This window comes from Mesocricetus auratus, unplaced genomic scaffold (assembly GCF_017639785.1).
Source record: "Mesocricetus auratus isolate SY011 unplaced genomic scaffold, BCM_Maur_2.0 Super-Scaffold_100003, whole genome shotgun sequence".
Taxonomy (NCBI): domain Eukaryota; kingdom Metazoa; phylum Chordata; class Mammalia; order Rodentia; family Cricetidae; genus Mesocricetus; species Mesocricetus auratus.
In genome coordinates this window covers 17,978,714-18,002,469 of record NW_024429188.1, presented here as the reverse complement: position 1 = coordinate 18,002,469, position 23,756 = coordinate 17,978,714, and the positions used below count along the sequence as shown (strand labels likewise).

The following is a 23,756-nucleotide window of genomic DNA, read 5'->3' as shown; positions in this document are numbered from 1 at the left end:
AATTTATTATTTCCTATTATTTTTGCTTCAGACTGCTTTGTTCTTGCTAGTCTAGCTTGCCGGGTATGCCTTGAAGAAACACAGCTCTGCCTGATTTGTCTTTGCAGCAGCTTTCAAGCTTAATGTTTAGGAAAGGGTTAAATTGACTGTGACCACAATTTATAACAGCTAATATAAATAAATGAGCTGGTCCATCTCTAGTCTTGTCCCAAGTCTGCCTATTTTCCACATTGGTGGCCATCTATCCTTCTGAAACAAAAGTGACAACCATTGTACTGCTGGTCCTCACCTTCCAGTTCCTTTTCCCCCAAGATACTCAGTCATGGGGCTAGAGAGATGGTTCAGAGGCTAAGTGCCTGCAACTCTTCTAGAGGACCCAAGTGTGGTTCCCAGCACCCATATTAGGCAGCTCATAGCCCCCCATAAGTGCAGTTCTAGGGATCTGACACTTCCTTCTTGCTTTTGTCAGCATCCATGTATGTGTGCACACAAAAAATGTGTTTTTGTTTCTTTGAGACAGGGTCTCCTTATGTAGTTCTGTCTGTCCTTGAACTTAGAGATCCACCTGCCTGTGTCTTTCAAGTGCTGGGATTAAAGGCGGGTGCCACCATCCCTGACTATAAGTGTTTTAAAAAAAGCGAGGGTCCTTTGCCAAGCCCTGAAGGATCTCACATTCCACCGCATGCTGCCTCATTCATTTGTCCCATGTCATTCCAGCTCCTCCCACACAGGGGTTCCAGTTTGGACGTTCTGAAGTAGTATTTTTCAGTTTTTCCATGGAGATTCCCTATACCTTAGATGTCCTTCTTATGATCTTCCTCCTGGAACCTCAACAAAAAGCAGTGAAGAATTCAAGCAGTTGTCCTAGGAGGCTTTATTTCTGTGCCTTCAATTTCTTGCCACACTCATTAGCAAACCTTGCCTTTCCTGCTTGTCATTGGCCTTTGGTTTGCCTGGTCATCAGTTGCCTGTCTGTGTATATCCAGCTACATCCTTGCTGCCAGTCACCCCTTTTTACTTTTACGTGTGTGTGTGTGTGTGTGTGTGTGTGTGTGTGTGTGTGTGTGTGATATGGACTGTTTGCAGTTACTGCTTGTCTGGTGCTATGTGTTCTAGAGAATGAACTCAGGTTGTTAGGCTTCTGTGACAGGCATTTTAACCTACTGAGCCATCTCATAGGCCCTTGTTTTATTTTAGATGTGAGTTCACCATATTCTAGGCTTACCTAGAATTCACTGTGTAGCCCAGGCTGGCCCCAAACTCACAGTAATCCTCTAAGCCTAGTCTCTCAAATGTTGGAGTCACAGGTAATCACTGCCATGCCTTGTTTTCTGTGTGTTTTTTTCCTCTGTGTGGTTTTTAAAGACTTTTATTTATTCATTTTGTGTGTATGTGTACACTCTTGAGCACATATGTGTGGGTTTATGTGCCACAGCATGTGTGTGCAGGTCAGAGGACAACTTGCAGGAGCTGGTGTGGTGATATTTTGTTTATGATCTAACAAATAAAGTTTGCCTGAAGATCAGAGTGCAAAGCTAGCCACACTAGTTAGCCATAGAGGCCAGGCAGTGGTGGTACACACCTTTAATCTCAGCACATGGGAGACAGACTCAGATGGATCTCTGTGAGTTCAAGGCCACCCTGACCTACATGAAATTGACCCAGTCTAAAAGAGAAACAGAGCTAACCCAAAGGTGATTTCACCACTTGGGATCCCACACCTTTAATACCAGCAGTATCGAGGAATACAAGGCAGGAGGACACAAGAACGCATTGCAGTCTAGGTAGTCTGAGGGTGCAGTGCAGTCTGAGGACAGGATTGCCCTTCTGGTCTGAGCATTGTAGAGGTGAGAACTCTCTAGTGGCTGGCCACTTTGCTTCTCTGATCTTCAGCTCTAATTCCAATATCTCTGGGCTTTTATTGTTTGTGTTACAAGTTGGTTCTTCCTTGCCGATCTCAGGGATCAAACTCAGGCTGTCAAAGGGGCTAGTGCCTTTACTTGCTGAGCCATTTGCCAGTCTTTATTATGTTGTTATTAACATCCTACAGATTTTGGCCATTTGAAGTATCTTATTCAATGTACTTTAGCATTTTCCCAGATCGGTGTCACTATGATGGCAATCAATTTTGGATCACTTCATTAGTTAAAAAAAAAGGAAAGTCCAAGGCTTGGGATGTAGTTCAGTTGGTAGAGTGTTTGTTCAGTATGTATAAAACCCTGAGTTGCATCCCCAGCACTGCATAACTGGGGCAGATTATTATTTGTCATATGTGAGATGCTAGATGTCATAAGCTCTGTCCTCAATCATGACGCTATAATTTCATCCAGATATTACCAAATGGTGGGAGAGTAGGGATAGAATTGTCTCCATTAAGAATCATTGACTTTGGGCTCGAATGATGGCTCAGCAATTAAGAATGTGTACTGCAGGCTGGGCATGATGGCACACGCCTTTAATCCTAGCACTTGGAGGTAAAGGCAGGCGACCTCTGTGAGTTGAAGCTAGCCTGGTCTACATAGTGAGTTCAAAAACAGCTAGGACTACATAGAGATATCTTGTTTAAAAAATGTACTGCTCTTGCAGAGGACATGACTTTTAGATCTCAGCACTTACAGTAGGCAGCTCACAACTGCTGTAACTCCAGCTCCAGGGCATCCAGTGCTTTTGACCTGTACTTGTGTACATCCCTACATACAGACACATAACTAAAAATAAAATAATCATTGGCTTAGAGAAATCTGGTTCTATTCTGATTTCTTTATACTAGTTACTTTTCTCGTCTGTGACATAATTAATCCCCCACCCTAACAGCTTAAGGGAGGAGTGTTTGTTCATTTGCTTTTTAAATTGCGATGGGCTCTCATGGAACCCTATGATGACTTGGACTTCTGACTCTTGCTGTTACCTCCCAAGTTCTGGGGTTCCAGGTATGTACCATCATTTCTGGTTTATGTTGTGTTGGTGATAGAAGACCAGGGCTTTGTGAACGCTAGGGAAGCACTCAACCAATTTAGCTACTGAATGGTTTAATATGCCTCACAGTTTGAGGAGATCCAGTCCATAATGATAGAGAAGGCGTGGTGGTGAGATTGGCTCCTGTCTGTGTTGGTTGGAACATGAGGTGGTTTGTTTCACGCTGTAAGCAGATACCAAGTGGAACACAAAGCTGGCCTATTAACCCTCATCCCATCCAAAAGAACCCACATCTATCTAACTAAGCCCCTAGTCTAAAAGGTTCCTCAGCTTCCCTAAACAGCATGACAACTGGGAGCAGGTGTTCAAACATAGGAACCTGCGAGACTGAATTTCACACTTGCTCCATAACATTCCTCTATCTTCTCCTCTGTCTTCCTGTATAGCAACTATTTGTCCATTCTTTGTTCATTCCATTTTAAAATGACATTTTATATGAGTGCATGTGTATATATGTGTCTGGGCACATGTGCCACATAGTTTGCATGTAGTGGTGGAGACAACTTTTGTGGGATTTGGCTCTCTCCAACTACCATATAGGCCTTATAAAGGTCTTGGAGGTAGAACTCTGATCATTAGGACAAGCATCCTTACCCACTGGCCCGTCTTGTTAACCCCATCTTTTCATTTTTTAAAAATATAAATAGGAGCCGGGCGGTGGTGGCGCACCCCTTTAATCCCAGCAACTCGGGAGGCAGAGGCAGGCGGATCTCTGTTAGTTCGAGGCTGGGCTGGACCGACAGCCTCCAAAGAAATACAGAGAAACCCTGTCTCATAAAAACCAAAATATATATATGGGCTGGAGAGATGACTCTGCAGTTAAGAATACTTGTTCTTGGAGAGGACCTGGGTTCAGGTCCCAGCACTCACAAGCATCTATAGCTCCAGTTGCAGGGGATTTGATGCTCTCTTCTGGCCTCTGTGAGCACTGCATGAACATGGTTCACTTATAGACATGCAGGCAAAACACACATACACATAAATAAAAATAAATCTTGAAATTAATTAAAAATAAAAACAAATGTGTATATCCATCTATAACTTCTTCCCTTTTTAGATACATCATTCTCATTTTTTTTCTTATTTGCTTTTTTTCACTTGGCATTATATGCTTGAGATCACCCCATGGAAGGGTATAGAAATATTCATGCCTTTTTATAGCTTTCAATTCAAACCATAATGAACCGTCACTTCCCAGCCAGATGGTACTTTTAAGCCTTATGCTCAGAAGGCCTCGTATCAGCAAAGAGTTCCTTAGGAGGCTTTAATAGAAATGTATTTCCTGAATAATAGCTGTAGTTTCTCTGCCAGGAAAATGATGGGTTTTCTTCTTCAGGAGATATGTTTGGATAGGAAGGGATTTTACCAGTAGGTGCCGCTATTAGACAGCTTTGTAGAGGTTAAGTCTGACAACCATACTTAACTCTGTATGTGTGCATAAAGAAAAATTGATCCACAGGATATAAAAGTTAAATCCATAGAAATGGTATAAAATGTCTTCATCTGCCTTATTTGCCTTACTTCTCTTCCACAGAGGCAACTACATTCATGTTTTTTTGCTGTTGTTATTAGTTCAGGAACACATGCATGCTTGTATGCTTGTGTGTGTGTGTGTGTGTATGTGTTTGTGTGTATGTGTTTGTGTGTGTATACATCTGTCCATATGAATGGATGGATATAAAAATTGGGGGGAGGCAGTGCAATAAATGGGAACTCAAGGCACCATGTGTCCTAGTTGAATGTCCTACCACTGGGCCACACCCACAGCTCCTTTGCTAGAATGCTTGTGACATTGTTCTAACCTTATACTGATCACCTATCATTGTGTAAGGACCTTTTACAGCTTGTCTAGCTGTGTGTATTATGGGCATGACAATATTTATTGCATTTATGGTATTGTGTTATAGTCTCTTGTATTTAGGTTGCACGCTTTAGTTTGATAACCTTAAATCACTCTACATTTTGACCTCCATGTACAAATGTGTTCTGTACTCACACATAAGCACATCTGTGGGATGAATCTATAGAAGGGAAATTGCTAAGTCAGAGTATGTGTGCATTTTAAATTTCAATGGCTCCTATACACATAAGTGAGATGAAAACAATAAAACCTAATTGCTATTGAATGTCTTTATGTGCTGAGACACTTTGCTGGAGAAAAATAGCCTTAAAAGCCAGTAGTGCTGATGGCTGAAAGTCTTATTAAAGAAAAATACTAGGGGGAATGGAATCATAAGACAACCAATACCACAATGCCTGAGGAGTGACTTTACTTGGGCAGATAGCAATTGCTTAGTGGGCATGGTCATTCCTGCTCTTCCAGCTAGAGAAAGTAAACATGCTGGAAACTAGAAGATTCTTTTAGGATATGTTTGCTGCCAAAATCTGTTTCATTTCATCGGTTGTCATAACCCTGCCCTTTTTTGGCATGCAAGGTAAGTGTTATAGTTGTTTACAAAATCGTTGGAGACACTGTTATTCAGAACAGGCTCTTAACAGGTACACATAAAAGGAGAAATAGAGTTTTCTCCAAGGGCTACAGTAGATGCTGAGTTCAAGAGTACCCAGGAGAGAGAGTAAAATTTTGTTGTATTATACCATTTCTCTGATTTATCCACAAAACCTAATAAAACACTGTAGTGTTACAGAATACTTCTGGATCTGCAGCAAAGTTGTCTCAGCAGCTTTTAAAGGAGGCTTATCAGGAACATAGCTATGTTCTAACTCTGTATCAGTCTAAGGGACCAGGTGTTGGGCAGCTCCCTGGTAGGAGACAGACATGTTTTAGGTAAATTAATGTACTTTCACATAAACATTTAAGATGACCGACTTCCTGATTCTTCTCCCTTCTGTACAAAGGCTTTGGTAGGCTTTTTGCTGGGATTCCCAAATTTCGTGGGAGAGGTTGGGGCTTATTTAGTGGGAACCAGTCAGCTTTCTTTTCTTTGGATTGTCCAATTCTCCACAATAGTCCAAACCAGCCAATTCTGAGAAAGAAAGGGAAGCCCCAACATAGAAGTTTCAACTCTCCATACAAACTCAGGCTGTGAATTTCTGATCCCTTCTCCCATGCTTTTTTGGTTTTTAAGTCAGTGGAGAAAAAGAATCTGTTCCTGCAACCTCACCATGATGGCATTACTTGAAACCATGCCTGTAATGCTGCACTAAGAAAGTAGAGGTAGGAGGATAGTGAGTTTGAGGTCAGCCTGGCCTGTAGAGTATGTTCTAAACTATCCTCAACAATGTAGTGAGACCTTGCCTCAAAACAAAACAAAAACAAATAGACAAAATAAAAATAAACAGGGAAATAGTTTAGCAGGTAAAAGCACTTGCCACTAAGTGTAATCATCTAAGTTTGATTCCCAGAACCCACATGGTGGAAAGAGAGAACAGATTCTTGGAAGGTGTCCTTTGATTTCCATAATGCACTGTGGCACATGCATACATACATACAAAATATGTAAAATATAACAAAACATTATTAAAAACAAATGAAAATGTGAATTCATGTAAAATACAACACCAGGAAAACAGAGTGCAGTGCTGCCTTCAAAACATGCATGGACACTCAGATGGTGGTATTGGTAAAAAAGTGGGAAAGGGGTTGGCGAGATTGTTTAGCAGTTAAGATTGCTTCCTGCTCTGCCAGAGGATCCAAATTTCACTTGCAGCATCCACATCAGGCATCTTAAAATTGCCTGTTAACTCCAGCTCTAGGAGATCCAGCTCCCTCTTCTATCCTTTTTGGGCACCTGCAATAGGCGTAGACACATGCACAGACATGCACATTTAAAAAAATGAAGTGGGAGATTAGAAATTTTTCCTTTAAATTATTTCATCATTTTATGAGTATGAGTGCCTTGCCTCCATGTATGTTTGTTTGTACACAATGTGTATGCCTGGTGCCCTGAGAGACTAGAAGAGGGTATTGAATCCCCTGAAATTGGAATTACAGTTGTGAGCAGCCATTTGCATGCTGGTTGCTGAACCTGGGTCCAACTGCTCTTAACTGCAGAACCACCTCTCTAGCCCCAGGTTAGAATTCTACTGTTGAACCGCTCATAGGATGAATGGCTAGAAGTGTTTATCGAGGTGCAAATGGATATCTGAGATTGGAGTATTTGATAATATTCTGATTGGATTTCTGTATCGTGCTTATGCTTTCATCTATCCCTTTCTGATGTAGGAAGTTTCAGAGTTAAAATTCATTTGATATCTGATTTGTGAAATACTTACAATTAAAAGCTGAATTTCTGTGAAGGGTAATTTATGCTGCCTTTAGTTGAAGTTGTTTGAAGTATTTCCTTTGGCTTATTTTTCAGCAACTTTATATGCTATGCAAATTTAGAGATTTTTAAAAAAACAAAAACAAAACTCAATCAGCCAAACTACAACAAATCCCCCAAAAGACCATATCCCTGTAATCCTAGCACTTGGGAAATAGAGACAGGAAGATCAGGAGTTTTAGGCCAGGTTAGGCTATATGAGACTTTGTTTCAAACAAAAAAGTGAACAGATACCCCCAGACAATATACTCCAGAGTAACTGTTTAGGCAACTTACATTACTTGGACATTTGGTTTACTTTTAGAATATTGAAGAATATTTTCTACTAGAAAAAGCATAGAAGGCCTTTGAGAGATAGTTTGTGCTTAAAATCATTTTTTTCCAGAAAGGCAGTTATAAAGAATATAGCTGTAACAGGGGCAGAATGATGTGTGTGTGTGTGTGTGTGTGTGTGTGTGTGTGTGTGTGTGTGTGTGTGCTGCCCATGTGCAAGGAAGATGTTGAGTATTTTGCTCTACCATTGCCTACCCTGTTCTCTTGAGACAAAGTGTCTTACTGAATCTGGAGATAGGCTGGTGGTCAGTAAGTCTCAGTCATCCTTCTGCTTCTATCCACACAATGCTGGGGTTATAGGCACATGTATGGTGACACCTGACTTTTTACGAGTAATGGACATTTGAACTCAAGTCCTCATGCTTATGTAACAGGTACTTTATCCACTGAGCCATCTCCTCAGCGCCATCTTGTTTTTAAAGATTATTTATTTTTAGTTACTTTTGTATATGTGTGTATCTCTATGTCTGTATGCCACATGTGTAGAGTAGAAGAGGGCATTGGATCCCTTAGGGCTGGAATGACAGGCAGGCAGTTCAGGCTGCCCAATGTGGGTACTGGAAACTAAATGTGTGTCTTTGGAAGAGCAGAAATAGATGTTTTTAATGGGTTCTTTTGAGACAGGGTTTCTCTATGTAGGTTTGTCTGTCCTGGAACTCACTCTGTAGATCAGGCTGGCCTCTAACCCAGAGATCCACCTACCTCTACCTCCCAAGTGCTGGGATTAAAGACATGCTCCACCACACCTAGCTAGCAGCAGAAATGCTCTTAACTGATGAGCCATCTCTGTAGGGAAGATTTACTCAGAATGTGGATGGCACCATCCGTTCCATGGCTGGTGTCAGAGCAGAGTACAAAGTTAAAAAGGGCCTAGGAGATGGCTTAGCAGTAGGATATTTGTTGCTATGCCTGAAAACCCAAGTTCAGTTCCTAGGACCCACAAAGTGGAAGGAGAGATCCAGCACCAGCATTTTGTCATCTTCTGACCTCCACATACATGCGATGGTGCATGGATACATGTGTGCACACCCACTCAAATGCACAATAAATAAACAAATGTAATTTTAAAATACTTTTTTAAAAGTTCAGAAGAAAAAGCAAGTTGAGCACTCATCTCTTTGCCTCATGACTGAGCACACAGTGTGACCACCATGTACCTCACACTGCCACCACCGAGCCAGCCTCATCATCCCACCTTCTGCACCTTCCACACGATGGACTGTACTCTCAACCTGTGAGCCACAAATAAACACTTCTTCCTTAAGTTGTTTCTGTCAGAATTTTGTCACAGCAACAAGAAGAGTAACTAGTACACCATTGCTCCAATCTCCAAGTAGCCTGCAAGTGGAGTGTGTTGGTAGTTCCTTTGTAATGCTATATTTGGGACTCTAAAGTGGACAGCTCCAAACAGTTCCCCACCAAAAGCATCTCCTCCTACCAATATTCAGTTATTTGTATTTAAAAAAATCAAGTGGTTTAAATACCTATTTCTAAGGCATTTCCCATAGAGCTCAAAGTATAAAAGGCTGGCAAATACATTAGCTGTAAAGCATTCATGGAGTCGGCCATTTATTGTTAACATTATGGATTACCCTTAAAACTCACTAATGGGCACTCACTCCAAATTGTACTGGCTCCTTTCAAATAACAGACTCTGGAAAGGGGTGGGGGTAGGGCACAGGAAGGGATTGTTAGGCAGGGGCCATCATGACTGGAAGAAAAATGGTCCTTTTAAAAAAAGAACATATAAAATTGTTTGTATTCAGTATGTACAAAGTAAGTTTTGCTCCCTCTATATATGTATTTATATATTATGAAATGATTATTAAAATCATGCTACCATCTACTAGCCACATGGTTCAGTGAGTATGGTAAAAGCATTTGAGACCTACCCTCTAGCAAGTTTTAATTATCCAGTAGATTGCTTTTTGAGATGGGGTCTCATGTACCTTAGAATGGCCTCGAATCTACTATTTAGCCAAGGATGATTCTGAACTGATCCTCCAGCCTCCATATCTCAAGTGTTGAGACTGTCATTGGGTGTGGCTGTTCATGCATCCAATTACATGGCTTTGTGAGTGTGTGTGTGTGTGTGTGAGAGAGAGAGAGAGAGAGAGAGAGAGAGAGAGAGAGAGAGAGAGAGAGAGAGAGAGAGAGAGAGAGAGAGAGAGGAGCTTATTTGTGGGCCTTGCTGTTTCAAAGGAATTAAGTGAATGATACAGCAGGGTACCTGATGTCCTCTTCTAGTGTCTGCATATTCATGAATGTGTACACACACACATACACACACACACACACACACACCTTGCTGTGGTAGAGCCTACAGCTTAGTGAGCAATGGAATTGATTGTGTGGCTGACAAAGTCCTGGAAGTCTGGAAGTGTTGATTAGAGGGGGAACGTAGATGAACTTTGGTGATATGAGAATCAGATCAGTGTAGGAAGACAGGTTAAGAAGGCCAACCAAGGATACTTACCCACTCCCATTTTTTGAGACAAGATTGCTGTGTGGTGGCTATGATTCGGCAACAATCCCTTTGCTTCTGCCTCTTGAATGCTGGGGTCACCATGTCCTATTTCATTTTTACCCTTTTGGAAGGGTAAGCTCGAAACAGGTTTCCCATGCTAGTATACCTAGCAGAACATATTTGTTCTATCACAGTTCTGTGTCCCTTACCTGCTTTGGTGTGCAAATCTCTACTTTGTGTCTGCCACTCCCTTGCAGAGGGTGCCTACCTCATTAAGCAGGCTGATGTTACTCTATGATTTGGAGGGGAATAGTACTGGGAGTGGAACCTAGATCATTAAAGCTCGTGAGACAAGTGCTCTGCCAATGACTTCACAGCTCTAGTTAGTCTGTCACTCTTGACACCTTTCTTCTTCCTTTCTGACCTTTGATTGGCTACTTAGCATGATACCCCAGGGTTTTCATGATCTGAAGCATGTCCTTTTTGTTCTGAATACCTGGCTTTTCCTCAAAGACAAAGCATGTGTGTTCCTGGAACAGCCTTTATGAAGTGTTTGTCTGGGGTTTGTTCTTTCTCTCCTTTTATTATTTGTTCATGTGCCACTGTTTGCATATAGAGGCCAGAGGACAACTTTGTGAAGTTGATTCTCGCTTTCATCTTGGCATGGGTTTTGGGGATTGAGCTAAAGTTGTTAGGCTTGTGCAGCAAGTACCTTTGATCACTGAATCATCTCACTTGTTTTCTTTAGTTTAAATGCTTACTGCTACCTCTTCCCTGTATACTCCTCTCAAGGCATCAGGGCACTAGGCACAAACCCCCAAAACCCAGTGGAAATGCTGCTTTCCCTATTCATCCCTTCCTTGCTTATCACAGACTTAGGACCTCAGGGGTCTGGAAGTTAGTATCTTTCATAATTGTTTGCCCATATTAGGTTTTTTGTACATTTAGATGAACAAATTCTTAGTTTATTTTTGATGCTGCTGGGATTGAACCCATAATTTTGGTCATGACATGCAAGTACTCTCTGATGAACCATGCTCCATCCCCCTCTCTTCTTCTTTGAAGCAGGGTCTCATGTCAAACTTGCTATGTATCTCCTTGTCTTTCTTCCCCTGCTTCCCAAATGCTAAGATTATAGGCATGAGCCACCATGTCCATCTTCTGCTTTATATATTTGGAGCTGCAATAACATGTTTCCTCTTCCAGGGGCTAATTGCCACCTAGAATATAGGCTAAAGTTGGAGCTAGCTTGGCCTAGATGATTAAAAAGAGGCATCACAAACTTCAAACTGTAGAGTACTGATGTGATGGTGTGTGTTAACTGTCAACTTGGCAGAATTTGGAATCAGGTAGAAGACAGTTACCCAGGCACACCTGCAAGGGATTATTTCGCTGTTGGGCATGCCTGTGAAGGATTGATTATATAGACTAGGTTAATTGACGAAGGAAGAACCACCATAAATGTGGGTGCTATCATCCCACAGTCTATGGTCCCAGACTGAATAAAAGGAATGCAAGCTGAGCACTGGCGTTCATTGCTCCCCTCTTCCTGACTATGAATGAAATGTGAACTGCTGCCTGAAACTCTAGCTTCTAGCCTTACCTTACAACGATGGACTGTATCCTTGAAATGTGACCCTCAAGTTGATTTTTTGGGTATTTTGTCACAGCATGAGGAAAAGCAACTAAGACAGAAATGAAGCTGTTAAAATATTAAATACTAGAACTTCTAGTTCAACAGCATTAAAGCATAATCCATCTGGGTGTTGTGGCACATGCCTATAATCCTACCACTGGGAAGGCAAAGGTGGAAGGATTTATGCAGTTTGAGAGTAGCTGATCTATATAAGGAGTTTCAAGACAGTCAAGGCTCTGGGCTAAGACTATGTCAGGATCATGACCAATCCTGCTTATCCCAGGAACAAAATCTGTTAACACAGCACAGTGGTTGAACAAAATAGAGAGACCTCATCTCACCATAGAGGCTTAGTAGACTGTCTATAGTGTCCATACCTGGTACTCACAGTCCCAGAAACAAATCAGAGAGAGACGGACCTTCTGATGAAAGGAAATAATATCTTTTACAAACCAATAGTCAGTAGTAAACTTGATGGTGAAATCATTCAGAACATTAAAACCAGCATCAGGGCTGTGGATGTGGCTTAGTGGTACAGCGTGCTTTCTTAGCATGTGAAATGCTCAGCGTTCTATCCCCAGCTTTTGTGGTGCAACAAAAATACTTTACCATTGTTGTGATAAAACACCATTACCAAAACCAACTTGGGAGGGGGTATTTTACCTAGTCTATTATCCATGGACATTAGGTCAGGAACTCAAGGTAGGAACCTGGAGGCAGAAACTGAGGCAGAGGCTGCAGAAGAGAAAATTACTACTTACTGGCTTGCTCCCCATGGCTTGCCCACAACCACCTGCCCAAGCATAGCACCACTCATAATGGTTTGGGACCTCCCACATTAATCACTGATTAAGAAAATGCCCACAGGCTTATCTGCACGTTAATCTGGTGGGGGCATTTTCTCAATTGGGTTCCCTTTTCCCAAATGACTCTAGCTTATGTCAAGTTGACATAAAACTAGCCAGCACAGGTACATACCTAGACATGCTGCTCTATTTCTTGGTGGAAGGATTAGAAGTTACTTTTTAAGAATCTTTTATTATTATTATTGTTATTGTTATTGTTGTTTTGAGGCAGGGTTTTGCTGTGTAACCTTGGCTGTCCTGGAACTTCCTTTGTAGATCAGATTGGTCTTGAACTCACAGAGATCTGCCTGCCTTTGCTTTCTGAGTGCTGTGATCAAAGTTGTGTCGTACTCCACCACCACCTGGGTCCTAATCACACATTTTTTTTTGCTTTTCGAGTTTCTCTGTATTGTTTTGGAGGCTGTCCTGGAACTTTCTCTGTAGTCAGGCTGTCCTTGAACTCACCCAGATCCACCTGCCTCTGCCTCCCGAGTACTGGGATTAAAGGCGTGCGCCACCAATGCCCGGCCTAATCACACATTTTAAGAGATTTCTTCAATGATTTTCTGTCTAGGTTGTTTCTTTTTTTAAAAACTGTTGTTTGCTTTTCTTTTGCTTTTCTTCTCTTCATTTTCTATTAGTCAGTCAACCAACAACCAGTCTACCTACCTATCTACTTGCCTGTCTGTCGATTTGTTGCGTTTATGTGAGTGTGAGAGTAAGTAGTCAGTTCCCTCCCTCCACCATATGGGTCCTGGCGATTGAGCCCAGGTCATTAGGCTTGGCAGCAAGTGTTTCCAGTATTTGCTTAGTTTTTTGAATATACAACACATAATTTAGTCATCTGATTATTGAGGAAACTTCTGAAATCATAAAATCACAAGTATATTTTACTCTCAAAGTTAAGATCGTTTTATTTTCTGACTGTTGGAAGGATGGAGGGCAGAGAGGCTATTGTGAAAATCAGTGACTCAGCAGTTAAAATTACTCTCTTTTAATTGAAGAGTATAGTTTTAAACATTTATTTTGTGCATGTACCTGTGTACGTGCTTGCATGCATACCCCATGACACAGATGAAGGTCAGAGGACAACTTGCAGAAGTTCTTTTTTCATCATATGGGTCCTGGGGGCTCAAACTCGGGGCATCAGGCTTAAGAGTCATGACCTGCTGAGCAATCTCATCGCCTCCCTCTGTTTTCTTTTTGATAGTTCAAAAGTGCAATCAAAGTAAGATACCAAGTGAGAATCAGATCTCTCATCCCTCCCCCCATCTGCCCAGTGTCTTCTAATGTGTAATTACCTAACTGTCTTGGTTACATTTCTCTGTGTTGAGACTAATACATGACAAGAGGCCGCATTAAGGGAAGAAGGATATATGTTGCTTTCCAGTTTGAGGGGGTACATTCCATTGTGTCAGGAAGGCATGAAAGAGTGAGAGGAAGGTATGAAAATATGAGCAGAAGGCATCTGGTCACATTGATTTCTCAGGAAGCAGAGTGTTAATTTCTAGTGTGTACGCCGGTTTTTTTGTTTGGTTTGAGATGAGGTTTTACAGTGTAGCTCTAGTTGACCTCACTTCTAGATTCACCCACCTTAGCCTTCTAACTGCTAGGATTAAAGGTATGTATCACCAGCTGAGATTCTATATTTTAGGACATATCCAAGCAGAACTGAATGTATTTCCTCCATTTCCCTGCCAAGTCATGAAGCCCTACTCATTTTGTGCCTGGTGCAATGTAAGCACCCATGCTGTATGTTATTAACAGATCTTTATACAAACTGGGGCTTCCATCGTAAAGACAATTGCCACTAAATTCCCCAGAGATGAGCTTGTCTCTGTCTAGCCTGTGTCCTCCTACCCATTCTCTAGAGGCACAGACTAGGTAGGTGTGGGATCCACTAGTCACCTTAGGTCTACTAGGAATATGACTGCAGCTAACTTGATGGCCATACCCAGCTTATACTTGTGTGTGTTTACATTTGTGTGCATTCACAGACCCTATTGCGGAGGCCAGAATACAACCTTGAGCGTTCCTCAGGTTTTGTCTACTTATTTTTTGTTGACACAGAGTCTGTTATTAGCCTGGAACTTACCCAGTAGTCTAGGCTTGCTGGCCAGTGAGTCCAGAGAGCTATCGCTCTGCCTCCCCAGCAGTAGGATTACAAGTGTGTCCCTACATCGGCCTCTTTCATTTTTCTTTTCTTTTTTTAACATGAGTTCTGAGGATCAAACTCCAGTCCTTGTACTTGCAAAGTAAGCTTTCTACTGACTGAACTATCTGAGCCCCCAAACTTACATTTTCAAGTTCATTGGGTTAACCCTTCACTGGAGTCAAGCATCATGTTTTGAAGGCTTGCCTCAAACTCACAAATATCCATTTGTCTCTGGGATTAAAGGTGTGTGCCACCAATGTCCGGCAGTAATATACACTCTTAATTATTCTTTAGCCTCTTTGGGATTTTTATTTTATTATTTTTGAGACAGGGTTCAACCTTGTAGCCCTAGATGGCTCTGAGGCTCAGACCCACAGGGAGAGCCACCTACCTTTGCATCCCAGTGCTGGGATTAAAGACATGTACTATTCATTTTATTTGGCATTTACCCTGCTTTTTAATTTTGATGGTGCTACAGATAGAACCCAGGGTCTTATGCATGGTAGGCTAACAATCCCTAATAGTCTGTTACATTATATCCTTAGCCCCATTTTGCCCTATAAATATTTATGTATCGAGCAAAGTTTTTTTATTCTTGTTTACCTTTTAATATGTATGAATGGTTTGCCTGTGTGTATATATGTGCACTACCATGTGTTACTGGTACCCACATGCACCAGAGAGGGTGTCAGATACCCTGGAACTGGAGTTACAGATGTTTGTGAGCCACCATGTGGATTCTGGAAACTAAATTTGGTCCTCTGCAAGAGCAGCAAGTACTCTTAACCTCTAAGCTGTCTCCAGCCTTATGCTTATTTTAAAAAAGTAAAAATCTACTGACTATTCATATACATTTTGTGTATGTATATGACATTGTGTCTTGATCATACCCACCCTCCAACTTTCCCTATAACCTCACCCCCCAAAGTGTCTCCTTCCCACCTTCATACATATTTGTTAAATCTAATTTGAGCCACTCACATGTGCCTAGCCTCATTTTAACAAGTCTTTTTGTAAGGGGCTGGAGAGATGGCTTGGAGGTTAAAAGTATTTGCTGCTTTTGCAGAGGACGCAGGTCCAGTTCCAACCACCCTCACAGCAGTTCATTTCTGTCTGTAGCTCCAGTATCGGGTGAGCTGATGCCCTTTTCTGTCATCCACAGGCATGGTACAAAGCGCGCACATGTAGGCAAATACACAAAAGAAAAAATTTAAAAATCTTAAAAAAAAACCACAAGGAAACTTTTTGTAAGATTGTATCTCTTGTAGCTCTGTGTAGCTGGGTATGACCTTGAACTCAATCCTTTTACTTCCACCTCCCAAGTGCTAAAATTACAAGCATGAGCCACCATACTTGGCATATATATTTAAAATTTTTACTTTTAAAATAAAAAGGTGAGCATAATTATGCATGCCTTTAATCCCAGCACTTGGAAGGCAAAAGCAGGCAGATCTCTGTGAGTTCAAGGCCAACCTGGTCTACAGAATGAGTTTCAGGACAGCAGGAGCCACACAGAGAAACCCTGTCTCTAAAAAAAACCAACAAAAAAGCAAAAACCAACCCCCCCAAATTTTTATTCGTTGATGGCTCTATACATGTATGTGGTGATTTTTAGTCCTTTTTACCCCCAGTAATCTGTCTCCCTCAATTCCTTCTCCCACTGAAACTCATCATCTTTCCAATGTCTCTTCTAATTTCAAGTTTTATTTTGGTGTGTATGACCTATGAAATTTAAATAGGGTCTGATGAGTTTTTTTAATCTCTCGAAGGTAGGTGAATCAGGCAATAAGATGGCTCAGGAAGGAAAAGGTACTTATCACCAAATCTGATAAACCAGAGTTTGATCCCCTAGTCACACATGCTCTCCATGTTATCTTCTGACCTCCACACATGTACTGTAACCTGCTGGTGCATGCATTTGCTCACATGTACATGTGTGCAATAAACACACACTAGACAATTAAATGTAAAAGAAGTAAAAAATTCAGGAAAATAAAGTAGTTGCATCAGGCTAAGGTTACTTTAAAATCTAAGTTATCCAGAGTCAGTACTTGACAAGTAAGTCATGTCTCAAATTTACTTTATTAACAGTATATTGATCTCACAGCTAGATCTTTATGATTGCAAAGGATTTAATCAGTAGCTGGTGATGGGGCTTCTTAATGGCTTCTTCATTGTGATATCTTCTTGAGCAATGCTTGGAATTCTTCGAAACTAACTTCTCCATCGCCGTTCTTATCCAGCTCTGCAAAGAGATTGTCTAGAGTACTTGAACCCTGGTTTTAGACAAAAAGAGTGGAATAGGGGAAGGAAAAAAGTTAGACAGGATGCTGCAGCACATCTCTGAAATTAGAGAAACTAGATTTTCCTTCCAAGGAGGCAGCCTAGGTTTTAGTCACATGCCAGTGACAATGTGATGATAGGTGTGGTGAAGTCAGCTTCAGCTGTAATTGTGGTTTTATGTCACATAACTGCGTCCTATCTTTCTTTTTTATTTTATTTTATCTTTGAGACAGAGCCTTATTATGTATCCCTGACTAGCCTGAAACCCACTATGTAGATCAGACTAGCCTTGAACTCATCAGAGATCCTCCTGCTTCTGCCTGCAGAGTTCTGAGATCAAATGAGTGAGTGCACCACAATACTTGCCCTTCCCCCATTTAAAATACTTTACTTGTGTGTATGTGTGTGCATCTGTCTGTGGGCATGTACATGTGACTGCAGTTGCCTTCAGAGGCCATTAAATAGCATCAGGTCCTCTGGAGCTACAGGTGGTTTGTGAGTTACCTGACATGAGTGCTGAGATCTGAGTCCATGTCTTTTGGAAAGAGCGTCATGTGCTCTTAAATACTGAGCCATCTCTCCAGCTCCTTGACTCTTTATAAAATTTTAGCACTATATAGCACATTTATTATTATTATTATTTAATAGTTGTAATCTGCATTTTGATTTATTTTATAAGATCTAAGCTTTATTTTTGTTTTTGAGGCAGTATTTGTCTGTGTAGCCCTGGCTGTCCTGGAAGAGATCTTAAATTCTTTATTAAATTCTAAAAACATTCTTCAAATTAGACCTGGTAGCTCAAGCCCGTAATCCCAACTACTTAAAAGGCAGACACTGGAGGATTGCATTGAGTTTGAGGTTAACTTGGACTGCACAGTGAGTTTTAGCTCAGCCTGCACTACATAGACCCTGTTTCAAAAATGATAAAATTCTGATAATTTATCATGTAACCATTTAAAAAAGATTTATTTATTTTTAAAGATTTAAAGAAAATTATATGGGTATGTGTTTTGTCTGCATGTATGAATATGTGCCATGTGTGTTTGGTGCCTACAGAAGCAAGAAGAGGGCATTGGATCCCCTGAAACCAGAGTTACAGATGGTGTGAGCAGCCATGTGCCTACTTAGAACCAAATCTGGGTTCTCTGAAATAGTAGTAAATGCTCCTAACTGCTGAGCCATCTTTCCAGTCCCTCATCTAGCCGTTTTATGTGGACAGTTCAATTGTGTTATGTATATATACTTTACTGTTATGTATATATACTTTACTGTTATTTATATATACTTTCCACATGCATGTGGGAGGTCTTGGGTTCAAGTCCCAGCAACACATACACAAAGTTACTGTGAATTATTATAAGAAAATGAAGAAATACCAGATTATAATGTTAATGTTTTCAGCTTTGTGTGTGTGTGTTCTAAAAACAAAAGTCATATGAATTTCGCTGTAGCTCAGTGGTAGAGTGCCTGTTTAGTCTTTGCTAGGCCCTGGGTTGTAGGTGACCTTATACCCACAGGGCTGTGGTTAGTATTTCCCAGACAGCCAGCAGACCTAGGCCCTCAGCTATGCTCCTCTCCCAGCACAAGGCAGAGGCCTCTGATTGCTCGGGCGTGCACTCACCTTCAGGAGACTGGGGAATTCTGCCTGGATCAGCAGCTTCAGCTCCTCCTTTGATAGCTGGTTTGGATCACCTTCTTTGGCTGCATATTTTTGGAAAATGCTCTTCATTTCTTCGGGAGACTTCTGAGTACTCATTCTGCTGTCCTATAAACTGGGAAGAAAACAGATTTACCAAAAAGCAGCAATGGAACTTTCAGGGTTTTATTCCCCGCCCCAGAATTGGGAAAGACAAGGGGAGAAAAAGGAGAAGGGAGAGAAGAGAGGTAGATGGGATCAGCGTTATTAGCTCTTAGCGCATTTTAAAAATAATCAAGTTAGGGGCTAGGGAACTTAGCTGTTAGTAGAGCGCTTGCTTAGCCTGCTGGAAGCCCTGGGTTCCACACCTCCACTCCCGTACCCCAGTACCCTAGAGGCTAGCGGGTGTGATCACGCTGAGCTGCTTACCCGGTAGTGCAGGCACTGGAGGAGTCAGAGGGCAACAGGTGATAAGCGGATGACGAGCTGAGGAGGAGCTCCTCTCTTATATTCTTTACAGGCACATCACCTGATTAGGAAATTCCCCTTTGCTTGCTATTTAAGGGTAATGATTAATGGTTTCTGAAACCAAGCTTAAGACTCTCAATTAAGGGCAATCTCCAGTAAAGAGCTGTGTCAACAGTTGCTTAATGGTTCAGGGTCCCAAGAGTAAAACCTGGATTTTCTTTTCCTTAGAATAATTGTCCCTCCAATATAGCATTTTGATCTTGCTCACAGCTCACATTTCTGAAAGCAGTGGGATTGCAGAGTTAGGCTTGAAAAAAATTTCTTATGCAGAAAAAATATTCTGTCACAGAGGGATAGTATTACACAGCTTTTAAAGGTACAGAATTGGGCCAGGCAGTGGTGGTTCAGGCCTTTAATCCCAGCACACAGAAGGCAGAGACAGGCAGATTTCTGTGAGTTTGAAGCCAGCTTGGTCTACAGAGCTAGTTCCAGAACAGCTAGGGCTACATAGAGAAGCCCTGTCTCAAAAAACAAACAAACAAAGAAAGAAAGAAAGAAATAAACAAAAAACAAAAGGGAAGATAGATAAAATCTTCTGATTTTATTTGGCAAAGTAAGATTTTTGAGTAACATGCCTTTTTTAATCTTTTCGATTATTGTTCCTATCTCTGCTTGTTTGTTTCTTTATACTCACATTCCTCATTTTCTCCCTCCTTCTCCGTTTCTCCCTTCTTTCCTCCTGCCTCTCACTCCTGGCTGCCCTGGAGCTTGCTATATAGACCAAGGTAGCCTTGAACTCATAGAGATCTGCCTCCTGCCTCCCATGTTGGAATTAACAGTGCATGCCACCATACCTGGCTATATTTCTCCTGTTTGTAGAAAAATATATTTTGCTAAATCATTCTAAAACTTGTGAAAACATTCAACTTACACTTAAACAATTGGAACTGTTTTGGAATCTTTCAAATAGCCAGGATTTGATATTAGAGATGAAATTGATCTTTTTCTGGAAAGAGGTCCATGAAATAACTAGGACATTTCTTGGGGACATTACTGTAATGCTGATTATAAGTCACAGGTAGGGGTTCCAGATTGACTCCAAAATCGCTTCAACAGCTTTTAAACACTTGGATACTTAAAAGTTTCTCTGACCTGCAGTATACTACCTACAAATTCAGGTTTGAAATATTGGACTGTACTTTTCCCAAATGATTTTCACCTCTAAAACTCTAGGGCCTTACTTACATTGGAGAACAAAAAAATGCTATGGTGTTGGTTAGACGCTTCTGGTCAATACTGAGCATTTATCATTCTGTAGGTTTTGGGTGTTTTCTTGCAGTTTATCTAGCTTTAGGTATTAACCCACTCATTGGAGTTACTGGCATTGTAGGTAAGCCTGTCAGTAGGTGGTAGGTAGGTCTATCTATTGTGTGTGTATTTATACACATGTGTATGAGTGTAGTATATACATGTGTACAATGTGTTATACAGTTGTGTGGGGTGTCAGGTGTCCTGGTATATCAGACTTCCACCTTATTCCCTTGAGATAGGGTCTCTCACAGAACCTGATCTGGGTTGATAGCCAGCAAACCTAGTGAAGCCCTTATCTGCTTCCCACCCCCGTAGTGCTGGGGGTACAGGCACACACACAGCAAGGCCTGACCTATTGCATGGGTGTTGAGATCCAAACTCAGATCCTTGTGCTTATGCACAAGTGCTCTTACACACTGAGTTCTATCTCCAAACTCCTTATTTGTTTGTTTAGTTTTGGAGCCAGGTCTCTCATGAGGCTCAGTCTGGCCAAGGATAGCCTTGAATTCCCGATCCTTCTGCCTCTTCCTCAGCAGTGCTGGGATTGCAGGTGTGGGCTACCATGTCCAACTGGCATTGTTTTTAGTGGATGGTTTTACACAATAATATTCTGATTTTGGTAGTGTTTTTTTAAGGTTTTAGAAAATTTCCAGTGCTTTTGTTTGCTTGTTTTACATGTAAATTCTAGTCTTGGGAGGAAGTGAGCTTTTGTGACTAATCGTAGTAAGAACTATAGTTTTTCCTACAAGGTCTTTTTTTGTCGCTGTTGGTTTTTGAGATGGTATCTTTTTGTTTAGCCCAACTCACAATGTAGTTCAGGCTACCCTTGAACTCCTTCCTGGTCCTTCTATCTCAGTCCTTCTGATTGATTGCCTCACTCCGGCATCTTTAAGGTTTTTTGTTTTGTTTTGTTTTGTTTTACATCTAAAGCAAAGTGACAGGAATAATCAGAAGTGTACCTTTTGATTATTCCCTACCTGTTACCATTTCCACACGTGCCTTCCCTTTTTCTGGACCAATGCTTTCCTCCTCATCAATCATTTGAGAATAAGTTGTGGAGTCTCACTGGTTTCCTGCAAATACTTCAGCCTGTGTATCCTAATGACAAGAACTTTTTTTTCTATAGAACCTCAGTGGTGTTATCACAGCATATTTCAGTTTCCTCAACTGTTTTCTCAAATGATCCTTCTGGAGCTAAAACTGATGGGAATTGGTGCCTATTTCTTGGGCCTATATTGAAAAAATGATTTTAGTCACTACATGTAATCCAAATACCAGTAGATCCTATGAAGATGTTTTATATAACACACTTTCTCCACATCATGTGGCATATATGATGTGTAAAAGTAGAACAAATACATACTACATGAGTTCTAATGATTGGGGTTAAAGTAGTATAGACCCTGTCTACTTTATGTGGTGCTGGGGATGGAACCCAGGGCTTCATGCATGCTAAGAAAGCACTCTACCAACAGAGCTACATACCTAGCCCAAAGACATTTTTTTCTTCAGCCATCCCATCCTATTGAGTTTGAGTAGAATAACATGGTTACAGAACCCACAGGTGTCCCAGAGTCTTCCTGAGGGGGTAAAAAAATTAAGTCTGTTCAAAGATCAAGCAATTCAACAGAGAGGTGCTACTTAACCTTTGCCTCTCTATTTTTCCATTACCAACCTTGTACCTGTCATTCTTTGCTTTTCTCTTATTTCAAAACACAGTCTTTTGAACACACCCTGAGTTTATGGCATGTTTCCATATACGTTGTTAGTTAATGTTTCATGAGACGATTAGTGGGTTTTGCGTTTCTAGCTGCTGGGTTACCCTTGTGCTAAGATAAAGGTAAATACCACTGGAGGAGATGAGCATGCGAAAGTATGAGAAGACGTACGGGGTGTTTTTTAGGTTTTATTAGCATTTGTTAGAAGCCTGAGTTCTGACAGGCAGCACTGGGCCACTTTAAGCAGAAATCTTCCTTTGAAATGAGCGATGTGTAGCTTAAATGGCTTTTGGGCTACATGGTGCACACCTGTAATCTTAGCACTTAGGAGGTGTAGGAAGGGGAATGAGAAGTTGAAGGTCCTCCTCTGCTACATATAGGGAGTTTGATGCCAACCTGGGCTACATGAGACCTATCTTTAAAAAAATCCTTTTGTTTTACTAATTGTATTACTGTTATCAATGACCAAGTCCCCACAAAACAGGTGGATGTGAAATGCTATTGTATGTTTTCTTTGACTTTGAAATTTAAAATGCCCTGAACTCATCGTCCTTTCTAAGGAACTAATTTTAGTTATTTAAAAGGGTAACTTAATTTTAGTTGTCCCCAGAAGTGACAGCATACCAGTCCCTTACTTGGTCTTTATGTGGTGCCTGCCCTCCCTGGACCATCAGAGTTGGTTTTCTTTTCTACTTTCAGCCTTTGCCTGGGATGTGCAACTCCTGCCTGTGCTAGTCTTCAGTTCTGAGTTCCCAGAGGCCTCCACATAGGAGCCAATACTTACTGACGGCTTTTGTTTTGTTTTTGTTTTGTTTCATTTTTATACTATGGGCACTCAACTTCTACAGCCTCCTGAAATCATTGTAGCAACACTATGAAATGGATACTGTTCCCTTTGGTCTGTGTATAGATGTACAAAAAGGACAGCATTGGATTCCTGTTGCTGCTTTAATAAGTTCTTACCAACACAGTATCTGGGAAAACCACAAACTTGCTCCCTTTTGTACTTGTAGGTCAGAAGTTTAAAGTGAGTTGACTGGATGTGTTCCTTCTGAAGTTACAGGAGAGACTGCTTAGTTTTTCACCTTCTAAAGGCTTCTTGTTCATGGATATACCCTCTATCCTGAAAGTCAGAAGCTTAGCATCATCTAGTCTGTCTGTAATATTTGCTTTGCTATAATTTCACAGCTGATTCTGTTCTTCATTCCTCTTTTAAGGTCTCAAATTATTATGTGGGTTCATTCTCATAACCCAGAATAAACATCTTTGCCAGGGGTGAATTCCTTAGAAATGGGAAGTTCAGCCTGCCTCTCTTCTCCCCACCCTATGTGATGCCTTTTGCCTTGTCATGAAAGAGCAAGAAAGCCCCCCTCCTACCTCCAAGAAATTTAACATAACTACATTTGTAAATTATTATGTCACAAAAGGTCCACGGGTTCTTAGAGTCTAAGAATATGAACATCTCTGGAGGGGTGCATGCTGCTAAGCCTTATGACTTGAGCCTTGTCCCTGGTGGAAGGAGAGAACAGCTCCTGAAAGTTGTCCTCCTACCTCTACACACACTCTGTGGCACCCAAGCACCCCCAACCACACTATAAATAAATGTATTTTTTAATGAAGAAGACAAGGAGGAGGGTGGAAA

General features: G+C 41.2%; 2 protein-coding genes across 7 annotated transcripts in view; one reads left to right on the top strand and one right to left on the bottom strand.

The window, feature by feature from the left end:
* Positions 1 to 23,756, top strand: part of Ctps2 (CTP synthase 2) — a 122,745-nt gene that overhangs the window by 45,580 nt on the left and 53,409 nt on the right. The window lies entirely within an intron of this gene.
* Positions 16,762 to 19,193, bottom strand: S100g (S100 calcium binding protein G). The gene is made up of 3 exons (XM_005074219.4): positions 19,047 to 19,193; positions 18,603 to 18,753; positions 16,762 to 16,974 (listed from the first exon to the last, which is right to left on the bottom strand). The coding sequence occupies exons 2-3, from the start codon at positions 18,735 to 18,737 to the stop codon at positions 16,870 to 16,872; spliced, it is 240 nt and encodes a 79-aa protein (XP_005074276.1). The 5' UTR covers positions 18,738 to 18,753; positions 19,047 to 19,193; the 3' UTR covers positions 16,762 to 16,869.